Raw genomic sequence first — 18,458 nt, forward strand, 5'->3', positions numbered from 1 at the left:
ATATATCCTAAAAACCCGACTTCACGAAGCCAAAATTCTCTTTTACTGAACTTGGCATACAACTGTTTTTCCCTCAAATCTGCAAAACAGTTCTCAAGTGCCCGGCATGCTCTGCTTCATCTCTTGAATAAATCAAAATATCATTGATGAACACCACAACAAATTTATCCAAATAAGGTCGAAATATTCTATTCATTAAATCCATAAACACGCCAGGAGCATTTGTTAACCCAAATGGCATAACGAGGAATTCATAATGGCCATACCTCTTTCTAAAAGCAGGTTTAGGCACATCTGATTCTTTAACCCGCAACTGATAGTAGCCGGACCTCAAGTCTATCTTTGAAAATATTGTGGCTCCCTTCAATTGATCAAATAGATCATCAATCCTTGGAAAAGGATACTTGTTCTTTATTGTCACTTTTTTGAGCTGTCAATAATCTATACATAGTCTCATCGAACCATTTTTCTTTTTCATAAATAACACAAGAACACCCCAAGGTGAAAAGCTCGGTCTCGTGAAACCCTTATCAGTTAACTCCTGTAATAGAACCTTCAACTCTTTTAATTCTATTGGGGCCATCCTATACGGGGCAATTGAAATAGATGCAGTACTAGGAGTCAAATCAATGCCAAAATCTACTTCCCTAATAGGAGGTAACCCTGACAATTCTTCCGGAAACACATCTGAATATTCACATACTATTGGTACTGACTCAATCTTTAACTCAGACTCTTTAATGTTCAGTACAAAGGCTAGGTAAGCTTCGTACCCCTTTCTTATACATCTCTGAGCAGACATGGAAGAAATCACTGTAGGCATGCCATTTAATTCATCTGGTTGAACCTAAAGAATATTGCCATTCTCACATTTCAGTTTGATAAACTTTCTTCCACAATTCACTACCACATCAGGAGTGGTCAACCAATCCATACCAAGAATTACATCAAATTCATCGAATGGTATTAGCATAAGATTAGCTGGGAACCAACGACCTCTAATCATTAAAGGGCAATTTTTACACACTTTATCAACTAACACATACTTCCCTGACGGATTTGACACCTTTACTACTAATTCAGTAGGTTCAGCAAACAAGTTCATACCAGACACCAACTTCATTCAAATATACGAATGGGTAGACCCTAGATCAATCAAAGCAACAACAGGAGTTTCATAGATAGAAAACGTACCCGTAATTACATCAGGAGACAAGGCCACTTCACGAGCGCGAATGGCATAGGTCCTCGTAGGTGCCCAACCAACAATCAGATGACTTCGTTCAACCCGTCTTCAAATCTTTTACACATGATGGCTTCGGTTGATACACATTCCCGAACGTATTTCCTAAGCCTCACAAACTCACGCTCATACTCGGTAACTGTCATTCTCCCCTGTTTCAACTCCAGGAACTCTTTCCTCTTTTGATCCATAAACCTTTTACTGATGTACTTCTTGTGAAATTCCTCTTGGAAAAACTCCCAAGTCACTTTCTCCCTCGGCACAACCAATACGAGGGTATTACACCACTGGTAAGCGAAATCTCTTAGAAGTGATACCACGCACTTCATACACTCCTTCGGTGTGCATGACAACTCATCAAAGACTCGGATGGTGTTCTTAAGCCAAAACTCTACTCTTTCTAGATCATCATCAAGTTTAGCCCGAAACTCTTCAGCTCTTTACTTTCTAATTTGATCAACCGGAGGCATTTCCTTTCTCACCATCTCAACAACTTGGGGAGCTATAGGGGTAGGCTGAGGAATAGGAGGGGCTGAGGAGGTTGAACACCTGGGTTTGCCCAAACAAACTCGGTGTACCAATTATTCATCATGTAGAGAAAGGCTTATCTGCCTCCTTCTCCTCTACTAATCGTCTCGGGTCTACTATCAGCTGGCACTGCTCTTTTGGTGGGAGTAGGCACGTCATTTTTTACATCGTGAACAACTGCTCGTTCAGGATCCATTTACTATATAAAACACAATTTCAATTGTCAGGAGTTATCACACTATCATAATACACGATGGCATGCATAACTAGACTTCCACACTCACTACGTAGTCCTAGAACCGACTAAATTGTAGCTCTGATACCAATAAATGTAACTCCCTTACTCGTGTCTAATGCCGGGATAGGATACGAGGCATTACCAGACTTAAACATACACTGCAATGTAAAACTAGGCCATAAAATTTTGTTCAAATTTAAAACTTATTCCAGAACATGCATATCGTCCCATATATGGGCCTACGACGCCAAAAACATACATCGGGGGCATTTTGGGATTAAATCGTGAATTTTAGAAAAATTTTCTTAAAACAGGGTCATACGACCGTGTCCCCAGGCCGTGTAACTTTCTGTTTATGACGTCAGCATAAATTTAATATCACACGGCCAACTCACACGCCCATGTGCTAGGCCGTGTGGCGAATTTAATTTTCATATTTCAAATGCAGACTTCACACGGCTTGGGCACACGCCTATGTCCTAAGGCCGTGTCCTCCACACGGCTGAGACACACGGTCGTGTCTCTGCCAGTGTGTTTACTACCATGCATACTGACTTGTAAAACTAAGGTGCATGGGGCACACGGCCGGACTACACGCCCATGAGGCTGACCGTGTGTCACATACGGCCTAAACACATGCTCGTGTGCCTACCCGCGTGGACAACTTTGAGACTATTTTCCAAGCCCTCTTGTCACCCTTAACAACCCCAACATACACTCATATGCCAATGGTGGTTAACATGACATAAAAGGGTTACTTAGACATCCATAGCTTTAACTCATGCATGATGAATTCATATCGAGTTTACCTAATTGGGACTCATTGACTTGTTAAGTTCATTCAATACATTTCTTTACCTTTATTTATATAGTGACCATACCAATTGGCATCATTTATCAATCAAACATAAATTCCACATTTTATCAACCATTTGGCACACATCACAAAAGTAATAACACATCTCATGCATGTAACAATATTTAGGGATTTCAACCCAATAATCAATATGAGCCATATTTCATGGCCATATACAAAATGGAATAATATACCAAAAGGAGTCATCACTTTAGCTAACAAATATGATACATATAACAAAATACTAAGTCCACTATACATGCCATACTTAAATTTAGTAAACTAATTATAACCCAAAAGATTTGTTGATAGTATGACTCAAGCTCCGACGTCCACGATCCCTGAGCTAGCTTGACGAAGCTAAAAGAAAAGGGAAATGAGAGAAGGGTAAGCACAGGGCTTAGTAAGTTGCATGTAAATAAATAACAACATAAGTCAAGATATTCATGGATTAAACATATTATCAATTATCACCACAATATCATACTACACACATGAACATAGTCAAAATTGACATTAAATGTCATTAAACATCAAGCTTATCTTACTCCTTTCTATGCATGCTAAATTTCCCATCATGAATCGAGTTCAATACTTATGAGGTTTATGTACAAACTTGTACTGTACATTCTTACTCATATCACTCCACTTCTTAACCCAACATCTTGAATGGCCCGTTGAACCACAGGAATACTAAAGGACACTCGGGATTGTCATACACCAATTAAAGTACCAATGCAATGTCCCCGACATGGTCTTACATGAATCCACATATCATCGTCAATGTCATGTCCCAAACATGGTCTTACACTGGCACACATATCATCGCCGATGCCATGTCCCAAACATGGTCTTACATAGGCACATAAATCATCATCGATGCCATGTCCCAGACATGGTTTTACATAGGCACATATATCATCGCCGATGCCATGTCCCAGACATGGTCTTATACAGGCACATTTAGCACGGTGTCATGACATCCAAGTCCTAAGTATCCATTTGGGTCACTCGGGCTTCTGAGAGACGAGGTTATCACTAAACTTCCATTGGATCATCACAAGTTAATTTTATTAAAGCATACATACATTTGTCATATAATGTCAAATATTAAATACGTAATATTAGAGTTGTTGAATTACTTACACACAACTTACCTTGGTGCAAAATATGGAAAATTTGCAATTTAGTCCACAACCTTGCCTTTTCCTCGATCAATGTCTATCCCTCGTCCCTTTTGATCTATAATAGCACATTTAGCTTATTTAATACACGCACTTTCATTTTAGTCCAAAAATCATGAGATGGCAAATTTATAATGTTGCACCTAAAATTTTACAGAATTACAAAATATCCTCTAGGCTCGTAAAATGAAAAGTACCCATTTTTCTCATTATTCAAGCCTAGCCGAATCATTTTCCCTCTTATACGAACCCACATTTTCATTTATTCACACATTTACACATAGTTTCTTTAACTTTTACAATTAGGTCCTTTTTATCAATTTCACCAAAAATCACCTAGTAAAAATTGTTTATCACACCTCAAACATCCATATTTTTCCATTAGACATCAAAGCACAAGCATGTCATTCATGGGCATGTTTTTGAACATGAACCCTAGCTCAAATTAAAGGTAGATATAGCTAAATCAAGCTACGAGGATTTCAAAAATATAAAGAACATTAAAAACGGGGCTAGAATGCATTTACTTTGAGCTTGAAAGATGAAAGAAACCCTAGCTATAGCTTCTTGTGAAATTCGGCCAAGGAGGATGAAGATGGACGCAAATTTTGATTATTTTTCCCTTTTAATTATTTTATTAATTAATGGACCAAAATGCCCTTCCATTATAACTTTGTTATTTTATCCCTCCTATATCCATTTTTGTCCATAATGACATATAATGGTCTAATTGCCAAATAAGGACTTCAAATTTCAAATCTCATCACAATTAAGCCCTTAGATCAACTAGAACACATGTTTTTCACTTATTGAAATTTAGTCCTAATAACTCAATTGGGCACTTTATCGATAAAATTTCTCATCGATATTTTTACACAGGCATGCATATATATCATGGACCTCGTAACATCCATAAAATGATTGTTTCTATATCAGATTTGTGGTCTCAAAACCATTGTTCTGACTAGGCCCTAATTCGAGATTTTACATGGTGATAGTTCAAGATGATCATTTGGTCCATTGGTATATGATAAGTATTTATTTATGAAAAGCATGAATTTGGACTTAATAAATGAATGGCTAATAGATGATTTATGAGTCAAACTTTGTGTGTGATTGATGGTAGTAAATAAAAATACATATTGAAATAGGTTGTATTGATAAGTATGATATGTACTTTGGTATATGATTGAATAGGTGAGTAATGAGGAATGAATCATACTAGTTGGTATGCGTTTGAATGTACAAATGGTATTGATTTGAGTAAATGAATGCTTGATTTTGAAATGGCTTATAATGTGTATTAAAATGGATGTTTAGGCTACCTAATTATATGATGAATTGGTACCATTGTGGTTGTTTAGGTGACCATGAAAAAGGGTGGCAAATTGGCCTTGAAAATGGTCTATTATTGTCCACACGGGCAAAGACACGGGCGTGTGTCTCAGCCGTGTACGACACACGATCATGGTACACGACTGTGTGTCCCCTGGTGTTGAAACTAAATTGAAGTCAGTATACTCCACACAGTCTCACACACGAGCGTGTGACCGGTCGTGTGATATAAGTCAGTATACCCCCTAAAGGGTACACGGCCTAGCACATAGGCGTGTGTGACCATTTTGAAAGGCACACGGGCTAGACACACGGGTGTGTGGTTGGTCGTATAACCCAACTCAGTATGTATGCCCTGTTTCCGCATGGCTTGTGACACGGGCTTGTCTGGTGGTCGTGTGAAGCACACGGCCTACTCACACGGGCGTGTGATCCTTATATGCATGAAAATTTTAATAGTTTCGCAAAGTTTTCAAATGTTATTGATTTAGTCCCGAACCTCTTCCAAGCAAGTTTTAAGGTCTCATAGAGTCTTATAATGGACAATGTGAATCATGCATGAGAAATGTATATTATATGTTGTGCTTTGATCGGTAATGCCTCGTAACCCTATTCTGGTGACGGATATGGGTTAGGTATGTTACAGAGATAATATGGATTTAGAATAGATTATTACTGAATATATCTGAAATACATGGAAATGGTTTGTACATGTTATATGAATCCAAGATATAGAAAGTACATGTATATGGCATTTTTATTGTTATGAGCTCATATGTGTCCCTTAATATTTCTATGAAATACATGACTAACATGTTGACAAGGATATGTGTTTAGGCTCTTGGCCAAGTTGTTTGGAATATATTTTGTGTGCTTACCTTTAATGTGATTAAATGGTAAGTTAAATTCCATGTTATACGGACTTACTAAGTATTATATGCTTACTCTATTTTATTTTCCTTGTTTTATAGTACTCGAAAGCTCGTAAAAGTTGGAGGATGGTCGAAGTATTATCACACTATCTTTCAGCTCATTTCGGTATAAATAGTAAATTACTTTTGGTTATAATGGCATGTATAGGATAATTTGGCTAATGTAGGCTTATAAGTGTTGTAACTAGCCATTAGAATGGCTTGTGATGAACATGTTTTGATGTGTAAGTAATGGCCTTATCAAGTCTAATGTGAGTTAGTATGGTTGAATGATGGATAATTTATAAACATGTTGATGGTTGGATTAAAATTGGTAAGTAAAGATTTTTGAATGGTTGTGGTAATATGTTAAGTATAAAGCTTAATTTTGGTTTGGTTGAATGCCTTATCATGGTCTATTGATGTCTAAAAATGTTTGGTTAGGTGATGCCAAGTTTGGGCGAGAAATGTGGCATTAGAAATGGCCTATTTTTGTCCACACAGGCAGAGACACGGGTTGTGTCTCAGCTGTATGTCCTAGCACATGGGCGTATGATTTGGCCGTGTGTCCCCTACTTCTTTAAATTTTCAAAACAGAATGCTTAGAATTAATCATACGGCCTAGCACACGGGCGTATGGCTTGGCCGTATGACCCTTGCACCTATTTAATGCAAATTTTTATGTTCACACGGCCTAGCACATGGACGTGTAACTTGACCGTGTGACCCAAGTCAAAGAGTTACATGGGTATTAACACGGGTTGGAAGATAAGCATGTGCCCTATTTTGAATGCCCACACGGCCTGTGACATGGGTGTGTCTATTGGCCGTGTGAGCCACATGGCCTGACCACACGAGCGTGTGTCCCCTGCACTTAGGAAAATTTTTGAAGTTTCGCGAAAAATTCTTTGAGTACCCATTTTAGTCCCGACTTGATTCTAATGCGTGTTTTGAGTTTCGAGGGCTCACATAAGGGACAATATGATTGATTATTACAAGTTTATGATATGAATGTGAAATGATATAAAATTGTTTGTAATTGATCTGTAAATTCCAGTAATGCTCTGTAACCCTATTCCGGCGACAGATAAGGGTTAGGGGTGTTACAATAATCCACAGCAAATGCTAGATTCTAGCCATCAGTATGGTATCCACCACCAGTACATAGTACGTGATAAATATAAAATTGGCACATAGTTCCTGATAAATTAAACTTTGAAATATAATGCTTGATACAACATGAACACCGGTACAAAGTACCTGATAAATATAACACTAGCACAGTGCCTAATACACCCTAATGACATGTACCAACTGTCATCTCATAACATATCTCAATTCATTCCAATCACATACAAATATCATTATTGACAATTCAGTCATTATATGCCATTTTTAACATTTATTTCATATCAAACATACCAAAACTTCCATATATTTATAAAAAAATACAAGCATAAGTAAATACCAATCAAATTAAAACTAACACGAACTTACCTAAATGAAACATCAACAAACACCACACTAAAAACTACTTATCGATTTTTTCCTTTTCCGTGTTTATCGACTTATTGATCCGTTTCTTAATCTATATAATAGTTTAACTCAATTAACCATTTCAAATACCCTAAAACATCTAAACATGCATTTGACCCTTTAATAATATTTTACATTATTTTCTTATACTTTTATCTTTTATTCAATTTAGTCCTTAAAACCAAAACTTACACATTTTTCACAATTAAGCCCAAAACCCTTAGGCCAAATTCACCTTTAATCTTATACAGCTCACAATTTATAAAATTTTACTATAATTTCATGCTAAATTTAATCTTTTATCATTTTAGTCCCTAAACTTAAAACTAACTAAAATAACTTTACAAAACAATCTCATATGAAAACAACTATTCAAGCTCAACCATTTAAAATCTAAAAACTTCAAATTCATCAATGGTAACTTTTCAAATCTATAACAATTTTACAAAATAGTCCCTAGACTAGCTAGGTTAAGTTACAATGATCTCAAAAACATAAAAATTACTAAAAATTGGATCAAAATTGACTTACATGCAAGGAAAATGAAGAAGATGATACCTTTACTTCTATTTTTTTATGTTAATCAATTATTTAATTACCATTTCAACTTTTAATTTTAACTCAAATTTCTTAAATGACTACTCCTTAACCATCCACTATAACCAATATGGTCTAATTTTCACATAAAACCCTCCAATCATGATTTTATAATTAATTAGCACATATAAATTAATATCGATTAACTTTTGCAACTTTTATGATTTTAGTCCTTTTGCCTTAATTAAATATCCAAACATCAAAATTACCGAACCAAACTTTAATATGACACTCTAATAATCTTGTAGATATTAAATAAATAATATTTAAAGACTCATTGGTCAAAATTGTGGTCCCGAAACCATTTTTTTCGACACTACTGAAAATGAGCTATTACAAGGTGGGCCTACCGGGACTTGTTATGTATCAGGTCAATTATATGTATTATCTAGTCTTTAAATCAACTCATATAATTTATCCAAATCTGGTTAACAAATTTTCATATGCCCAAAAATATTATTAATTCATTTAATTAATTAAAATAATTAATTATACTAATTACATTTTTTCTAACCCAATCCTAATTTTGTTAAAACCATGATGACTTTATCGTATTAGAATATGTGAGTAAACTAATTTAATTAATATTGTTCTTATAAAAACTATGATGACTTAATTAATTTAATTTTTACTTCGAACTTCAATTATTTAATTTTTGATTAATTGAATAATAATTTGAATATATAAATTATTCCAAGTCATCTCTTGTTTATGGAGAGAAAATGCATTCAGTTCGGATAGTGATACATGCGATCTATTTCTCTTAATTTGTTGTTTAACATTTTTCATTTCATCAATTAATGCAAACCATCAAGGTTGTATCGAGCTAGCGTAGGGACAGATTGGACATATATAATTAGGACTCAAATAATTTATAATTAAGCTCCGACTCTTCATCTATTAATTACAACATTATTTAATCATGGAGTCATTCCAGTAAAACACCATAATTAAGGGCCCCCTATTATATACCATGACTAAAGCTACTCCATCAAGTGTTTGTCTAATGACATTGCCATATGTGTGTTACCCCCATAGGACATCCTTAACCTTTTTGAGATAAATTCATTCTCCTAATATGATTCTATTTTATCTCATGGTAACCATTACATATTCTTTCATGAAAAGCTATTTACTAACAAATGGTAATTAAATCATTCAACTTAAGACAAATGACTTGTGAAAATGTTACTTTTCATCTATCATGTAATACCGACGAAAGGATATCATTTACCCTTTTATTGGGTTATAGATTCACTATTGTAAGTGAAGCTATGTCATGCAAAAGTCACATACCCAATGTACCAACTTTTGGCTCTATTACCAATTGATCGCAGGCTATTAATACATCAAAGTATACAAGCCACGCACACATATTTTGTCATTTACTTGAGATTGAGGTAAATTACACTATGAACGTCACAAGTGAATATATCCATAAACGGATCTAAGATCTATGCTACTTGGATCATGTTCAATGTACTGCTAGTCTAATCAGTCACATCTATGTCTCTATCTTCTGAGAGTTGTCTGCTCTGATACCTAAGACAATGTATCTCCCCATTTAGACTTGATATGTAATATATTAGTCTTAAAATTGACTTGCTCAATGTTTCATAGACTAAGGACATGTTTAGATTATCTATTACTATAAGTTGTCTTCTCGCATATGATATGTCCCCATAATACTGCTTAGTATTATTTAAACATTAGAGAACCAATGAGTCAATATTTGCTTTCATTTTGCGTTGCATGTAAAAAGATATTATGCAAAGATATTAATGATAATGATGGAGTTTTACTAAACCAATTTGTTCAAAAAATTGCAATTACATAGACATAATCATTATACTAAGGGAATTAGATTCCAACACTTACAATGTGTTTGGTTGGTTGTGATAACCAACTAAATCACATGTGATTCAATACCATATCCTTATTCCGTAGTTTGGTTCAGTGTATTGGTATTCAACGAAATAACTTTTTCAGGTTTCATTTGACAAAATCATCGAATGGACATTCCCACATCCCCTTTCAGAATGCCAATTCATTGCTTTCACAAAAAATGGTAGAGATTTTATTTCCCAAATCACCCTTCACCATTTAACTAGTTTCTAAGTCATATTTCAACAAAAATCTCTAGATGTTTGAATAAAAAAAAACATATCAGCTAGGAAAAGGTCTAGGATTTCTCACATGGTGCACTGTTAGACTTTGATTTTTGGTGTCACTTTATCTTTTTTACTTTTTTTATAATAAAATTATACTCTTAAAATATATAAAGAAAAAATAAAACCAAAATATAAAATATAGAGAGGATGAAAACTTTTTATATATTAACAATTCAAATGTTGCTTTTTAAAAAAATGTAAAATTAAGAAAAATGGGTCCAGATTGTTATGAAGATGAATATCTTGAGAAGCAATGATTGTTGGTTGGTGGCAAGAAAGCTGGTAGCAGACAATTGCAAGCGACGGACAACGACATAGGATGAACATTTTTATGGAGAAAGAAAAAAATTTAATAGAGAAAGACTAGAGGGAGAGAGAATATGGATAAAATAAATAAAATAATGCTTTATTAAATATATTTTAAAATGATATTATATATTGAATTGAATATAGAAATACAACAAATATATTTTTTTGGCTAAATATATTTAAAATTAATATTATTTATACCTAGGAATGTTATAAATTTATACAAATGTATTTTTTTAAAATTATTTTCAATTCAATTTTGCATAAATTTTTAAAATATAAATTATTATGTTTTAATAAAATGCTTTTGAAATAATTAAATAATATATAATTTGTATTAAAGAATAATATTTTCAATTGTAATTTATGAAAATATTTTTAATATTTTTTATAATTTACTCATAAATATAATGAAATAAAATTATTATAATTATTTAATAATAATATAAATAAAATATAATTGATTTAGTTTAAGGGAAATAATGTCATTTTATCCTTATTCCTTACTAATTCCATAACATTATTCTATTTAACCAAATAATTAATATTATTACTTGTCTATTCCATTCAACCAACCAAACAATGTAATATCTATTACCTCTCTATTTCATTCCCATCGAATAATAATTCAATTCCAACTTTATTATATTTCAATGAACCAAATGTGACGTTAATTGATGTATTTTATCTATATAAAATTTCTTTAAAATCTTTTTCTATATAAGATGACTGATTGACATGAATATCATATTTTAAATTTTTTATCTACAAGTCAAGATAATACATTATTTTTTCAAGATCTTTCATCTCAAATTCATTCTATAAATGTTTTGGTACATGCTAGAGTTGTAATAATATTTAAATCATTAACTTAGACAATGATTATTACAAATTTAAATCCAGATCTTTTTATTGGGCAAATTGAAAAGCTTTTACAATATTCTTTCAACAAATAATCGTTAAGACGATTGAACTACACGCATTCAGATTGATTTAATCCATGTAAGGATTTATTTAATTTGATCAAACAATTTTCACAAGAAATTTTGTATCCTATTGGGATTTTAAATCCTTTAGGGATTTTCATATAAAGTCACTATCAAGTGACGCAAAAAATAAAGTTTGTAACAAACATCCATTAGATACATATCAATTTTTTTACACATTGGTAGACTGATAAGATATCTAAATGTTATTGCATCACCACATGAGAGTAAGTCATTTCATAATCAATTTCGAGCATTTTCAAATATCCTTGTGCATGACTTGTGCTTTATATTATACGAAATCATTTTAATCATTTTATTTTGGCACAAATACCTATTTAAGATCTTAAAAGTTTGACATCTTTAGGTGTTTGGACTACAGATTCAAAAACCTCACATTTAGCAAGTGAATTCATCTATTCTTAAATTGTCTCTTTTCAATTTGATCAATCTTCTCTATTTCTACATTCCTCAATAGATATATGTTTAAAATCTTCATTTTCTATTGCTATTTCAACAACAATATTATAAGAAAAAATGTTGTTGACAATTATATTTTTCCAATTCCATTTTTTTTCTTATAGTAATATAATTTATCGAGATCTCTCCATTATCATTATTTTTACGTACCTTGATCTCTTATTGGGTTTTATGATTACTTACATCTTTGACATTTTCTTGGGTACTCGCCTCCATAATATTGTCATATTAAATGTTTGATCTATTCATTGTATAAGGATTTTTATCTTTGGAATCGAGTAACCTATCACACTTTAGGTGAGGCTTACTTTCGTTTACACTATTATAGTCCTACAGGTACATCAATATGAATCGAAGCATTTTCAGTTGGCACATGATATTTATAATTTGTTTGTTTCATTGAAAATAACATACGAAAAATGTTTTCTACATTTTTTCTGTTTGTTACATAAAAAATATATTGGCCAACGAAAAATGAGTTACTGGTCAATGGGAACTAAGTCTTTCTTTTTGGAATTTGATTTTTCCCTTTTGAAAACTGTAAATCATTTTCTAGAAAAAAAATCTCTTATAACTTTAAAAAAACTTAAATAAAGTCAAATATTATTCTATTAACAGTAAATTTTATTTTTAAGGTTTAAAAATATTTAAATATTAATATTAAATATTATTACTTTCAATATTATCACAGGTGCATATTTATATTTAACCATACAATAAAGGGTTAAATATAAAATTGGTACTCAAACTTGTTTATTTCTCCCAGATTGGTACTTATGGTTTTTTGTCCCAGATTAGTACCCGAACTTTTTTTGTCAACTAAATCAGCACTTGAGTCTAACCCCGTTAAGTTTAGGACATGTGGCGAAATAAGATTATGACATGCTGATGTAATGATAATGTTATAATCTAAAAAAAAACTTATTTTTTTCTTTTAACTTTTCTCCAATTTTTTTTGTTCCTTTCTTGTTTTTTTCCTTCTTTCTTCTTCTTCTTCTTCTTCTTCTTCTTCTTCTTCTTCTTCTTCTTCTTTCTCCTTCAACCGAGGTTGCTGTCTTTGTTGCCGTCAGTAGTTGGCCTCTTTTCCGGCCTAAAAATGGCACTAGAGTTGAGCTTTCTGTTCACTAATTTGAAATTAATTTTTTTTATGAATAACCTAGAGACCATGAAGAAATCAAATACAATTGAGCATCCACACACAATACTAGTAACAAAAAAATTTATATCAACATTCCATTTTGTGAACAGTCGAAAGTAATGTCCCAAGATTCAATATTTTAGTATTATCATTTGATTCTTCCTAACGGCAAGACAAAACAAAATGTATTTTAGAGCAATTTTGATTTGAGGAGAAATTATAGCTAAAAAAGAAAGCGAATAAAATCTTGCAAACCCATCAATTTAATCAAGAAATAAAAGAGGAATAAAAAGTATTTTAAAAAAAGTGTGTGTGAGAGAGAGATTACAGATTCCAATGAAAAAATTGGGTTTAAATATTTAACAACATCCATTGCTTTGCTCTTTAAGCTTGCTATATAGCTTCATCAATGGTGGAATTCATTATTTCCTCCAAATCCCTGCCTTTAAAACTAACAGATCCTTCCAATATCATCATCCTAGAACCACATGATTTTAAAATAGTTAGCTTTGAATCCGAGATTTTGAAATTAATAGAACTAAGTAGTGTTTTTGCTCTTTCTTCATCTTCAAAACTAATGGATTTCAGTCATTGAATCCAAGTTGCCATTGTCCATTTCAGTACTAAATTCACCAAATGCCCATGAAAAAGTAATACCCATTTTCCGTCAAATGAACTTGATAGTTTTAGATAGGTATTTTATCATACACAAAGCAAACATTTAAAAAATACCGCAACACACATTAGCTCAAAAGCTTTAATTGAATAAGAACTAGAAAAAGAAACGAAAATGGAAAATTTGGTGTTGGGTTGATTTTTAAATTTTGATATCAATTTTTTTTCCTTCACTTTCTCTCTGGTTTTTTTTTCTCAAGAAAATGATGAACTAAAATGAGAAAGTTTGGGTCTTTAAGATTGTTAAAGATTTTGAGGATTCGGGAGAGCCAGTCTTTGTGGGTTAGTTTGAAAAGGGGAGGGAAAGCGGTGGGGTTTAGTTGATAGTGATTGGAAAATGGAGATGAAAACGAAAGGGGTTTAAGAGATGTGATTTTGGTGGTGATTGGATGGTGAGAAACTGAGGAAAAATTTGGGGGTGGTTGACAAAAAAGAGAAAGAAGAAAGATGAAGCGTAGAAGTACGACCAGAAAAAGAAAAAGGAAAATAGAAATACTACCAGAAAAAGAAAAAGGAAAATAAAAAAAGAAAAGAAAAAGGGAAGAAAATGAGGGAAAATAAAAAAGAAAATAAAAAGAGGTACAAGAGGACTCCATGTGGTGGAGCGCGATTGGCCAACGCTGTCACGTCAACAAAAAGTTAACAGCGTTAGGCTCAGGTACAAATTTAGTTGACGAAAAAAAAGTTTGAGTACCAAGCTAGGACAAAAAACCCATACGTATCAATTTGGGAGAAGTGGACAAGTTCGAGTACAAATTCTACATTTAACCTTACAATAAATTATTAATATTATATATTGTTTTAATAAAATTATCTAATATTACATTTTTTTAATAATAAATTTTAACTTTGACCATATATTTAATGAAAACAAGTTTCAAAAAATGATTGCAACAAAAGATTTCAAATATCAGAGTAGATTTTATGCAAAATACCGAAACACCATAAATATATATATTTTCTAAAAAATTAATCCATTTTACGAAATTTTTTTCAGTGAAACAATCCAATATTAATAAATTTTTTAAGGTTAGTAAAAACATCTAATAGTTAATTTGCAATATTTGGCAAATGAATTGTTTTTTTAAATTTCTAATTCACATTGATTTGCTTAAGGATCTAAATGAGATAATAAAGATACATCTCATGCAATTTCTTTTACCAATTTCTTATTTTCTCCCCTTAATGTTAGGAAATTGTTTCATTGAAATGACAATAGACAAACCGTGCCTAAACAAATTTCTTGTCATTGATTCAAGATACTTAATTATAGAAATAGATTCATAACCAATATATATTTCTAACTTTCTTTGAGGACCTATCTTTGTATGTTGTGATGGAGTAATTAGAACATAAACTGCACATCTAAGAATTACAATATAAGAAATATTTGTCTTTTTACTAAAAGCTAATTGTAATAGAGAGCATTTATGATAACTCAATGGCTTAATGCATGTGTCATTGGCCGCGGATCAAAGCCTATAATGAATGCACACAGAATGTCCCATAGAAGTTAATTGATTAAATGAGGCTCATTTGACCTACTTAAACTGGTCCAATCGTGTAACATATGGAGAAACCTATCTACCTGAAGCTTTGTTGGCCTAGTGGAACACTTTAGTAAAACTAGAATTACCATGATTAATAGTTGTAATCTTAAGGGATAAGATTGTATAGAGTTTAATTCCCTTAGAACTCCCATCTTGTTGGTAAGCTTTAATCTTAACCATCAATGTATTTAAATTGTACCGTTAGATCTAGGGGAGCTCAACTATAAATTGTGGCCTTTCCTCCTATTTGTAATCATCCTACTTAGTTGTAATTCTTCAAAGTAATAGAAACACTTTGAGAGTATTACACAAACACTTGATGTGCTTAGTTTTCTTGTGGCTTTTTGTTTATTTTTTTGCTTCTTTGCTTAATAATTTGCTTCTACTTTATTTTGGTTTTCGTTCTGAATTCTCATCTTTTGATAGTTAGGTTGACTTAGGCGGATTTGAGCTAAGTTTCTGCCTAAGGTCGTGCGGTTTGGGAGATATAAGTTCTAACCTATTACAGTTGGTATTTGAGCCAATGTTTAGTAAGGTGCTGATTGAGATGATGAAAGGAGAAGATAAGCATATTGAGACCAGGGAGACCCGAGGGTAGAAAAGCTAACAGATCGAGAGATATGCTTTCAAATTTGTAAAGTGGAGTGGTCAATCTTGAGGAATCCATAGTGGTGTGAAGGAATTGCTTGAGGTAGTTGAGGGACACGTCGATGAGTTAGACTCAATGAATGAACAACTCCAAGGAATATGTGACAAAGGCTCTCAATTCCAATTTGGATGCAATGAAAGCGGCACTAAATATCATTGTGGATGATCAGACATAGAAGAATAATGCTCTCGAAACCATTGTAACAGTTTTAAAGGAATATATTGTGGAGCTCAAGGGGGAGCTTACTATCTATAAGTTTACTTTGGGTAATGAGATGTTGGTTCCGACTTTTAAGTAATGCAAAATAGATGTCCCTAATCTGAAAGAGTTTAATGGGATGAGGTTCGCAAGGGATGTGGACAACTTGTTATGGGGAATAGAGCATTACTTCTATGCGATGGGCATTGTAGATGATGTTACTAAGGTAAACACACTTCAATTTATTTTACTAATGTCGCTCTCTTATGGTGGTGTTATAGGTCCATGAATGAGAAATGAGGTAGGATTGTAATTAGAACTTTGGGAGGAGTTGAAAAAGCAATTTTACCCCCAATATGCCGTGAATGAGGCTCGGGCTAAGTTACGTTGGCTTATGCAACAAGGTACTGTTGGAGATTATGTCAAAGACTTTAGTGAATTGATGCTTCAAATCTTTAAATTGAGCGAGAAAGAAGCATTTTACTAGTTTGAATATGGAGACAAAACATGAGTTGTGCCAACAGGGTATAACTGAACTTATCGTAGCCATGACCGTATCGGAGTCCTTAATTGAGCTTGTATTAAGGAAAGACAAGTTTGAGTCTTTCAAGCTCAAGGAGAAGGGCAATGGTGGGGGAGATGAAGAAAGATAGGTTAAAAATAATAATGATGGTAATTGGAAACCACATAATGGGATGTTGAAGCCGAACAATAAACTGAATGAGATAATGAAGTGCTTATATTGTGGCCCGCATAGGATATGTGACTATTCGGAGCGATCTAAGATATCTGCGATTAGTAAAGAGAAAAAGAAGGCCAATGAAGAAAGGGTATTAAGGCTTGGATCAATGAAATGTTGGAATAGATGAACTTTATGAATATGTTGGAATAGATGAACTAAAATTCACTAAAATTTGACATAATTGATTGATAATAAATATATAGGATACGTTTCAAATGTAAGTTTGATTTCCACATCTTAAAAATAGCGACTTGAATTTGACGTTTTGGAGTTGCAAACTAAATATAATTTTCTTTCATAATTTAATTATGATTTTTGCCTTACCAAAAGCTTAATTCAGGCTTATCCTTATTTGCATTTCCTTTAACCTTTGTATATTGACTTGTTCAATTATGGGAAATTAATAATTATCACTTATTTCTCCTATGCATTTATTAAATTACTCATAAATCTCTAAATTAAAATATATTACGCATTTAAATTCATATCCTCCCATTGTTATCATTTAAATAGATTTAAAAACATATTTTTAAAAGTTATATATATATAATAAAAAAAACCATTTACATATGGGCCGACCTTAATAGTGTAAAAGGGATGCCTTAGTTGAATTTGTTACCCACCGAGACCCATACACACTAAGCCCAATAAGAAGATCAAAACGTAGTCGAAGCCCAACAGACCAGGTCCACTCCAGGCAAAATCTCCTCTGTTTGTACCACGCCGGAAATAAGTTGATTCAAACCCACTTATTTAATTCAATAGTTAGTTTAATTTTGGTAAGTGTTTGAAATATATTAATAAAGAAAATCATGTTGAACATAAACGAGACTTTGGTAAAATCCATAAAGTCAATCTCACTATTATATATATAATATATAAAAAATACAAAAACATGCTTACAAAATATTTATTATTTTCTAAAAATAATGATTTTTAGTCCTATTCTATTTGAGTTCAATTTGACACATGGATAGATGAAGTGAATCACAACCAACCAATCAACATATAATATATAGTAAATTGATTTTATTTCTTGTACTTAGAAGGAAATAAAACGAAGAGGACAAAAGAGTTTTTTGTTTCTATTTGACTAAGGTGATCTAAGTCGGTTGTATTAAATCATTTATGT

The 18,458-nt window shown here is 32.5% G+C and overlaps 1 protein-coding gene across 1 annotated transcript; it reads right to left on the bottom strand.

Moving 5' to 3' along the window:
* Positions 1–1,269: 1,269 nt before the first annotated feature.
* LOC107952190 (uncharacterized) lies at positions 1,270–1,967 on the bottom strand. The gene is made up of 2 exons (XM_016887470.1): positions 1,856–1,967; positions 1,270–1,643 (listed from the first exon to the last, which is right to left on the bottom strand). Exons 1-2 carry the CDS (start codon positions 1,965–1,967, stop codon positions 1,270–1,272), a joined length of 486 nt encoding a protein of 161 aa, XP_016742959.1.
* Between the last annotated feature and the right edge of the window lie 16,491 nt (positions 1,968–18,458).

Source organism: Gossypium hirsutum, chromosome A06 (assembly GCF_007990345.1).
Source record: "Gossypium hirsutum isolate 1008001.06 chromosome A06, Gossypium_hirsutum_v2.1, whole genome shotgun sequence".
Classification (NCBI taxonomy): Eukaryota; Viridiplantae; Streptophyta; class Magnoliopsida; order Malvales; family Malvaceae; genus Gossypium; species Gossypium hirsutum.

Coding starts and splice junctions, on each gene's coding strand:
- LOC107952190 (XM_016887470.1), bottom strand. CDS start 1,967: ATGGATCCTGAACGAGCAGTTGTTCACGATGTAAAAAATGACGTGCCT. Junction 1,644..1,855: donor GATTAGTAGAGGAGAAGGAG/GCAGATAAGCCT, acceptor ATGATGATCTAG/AAAGAGTAGAGTTTTGGCTT.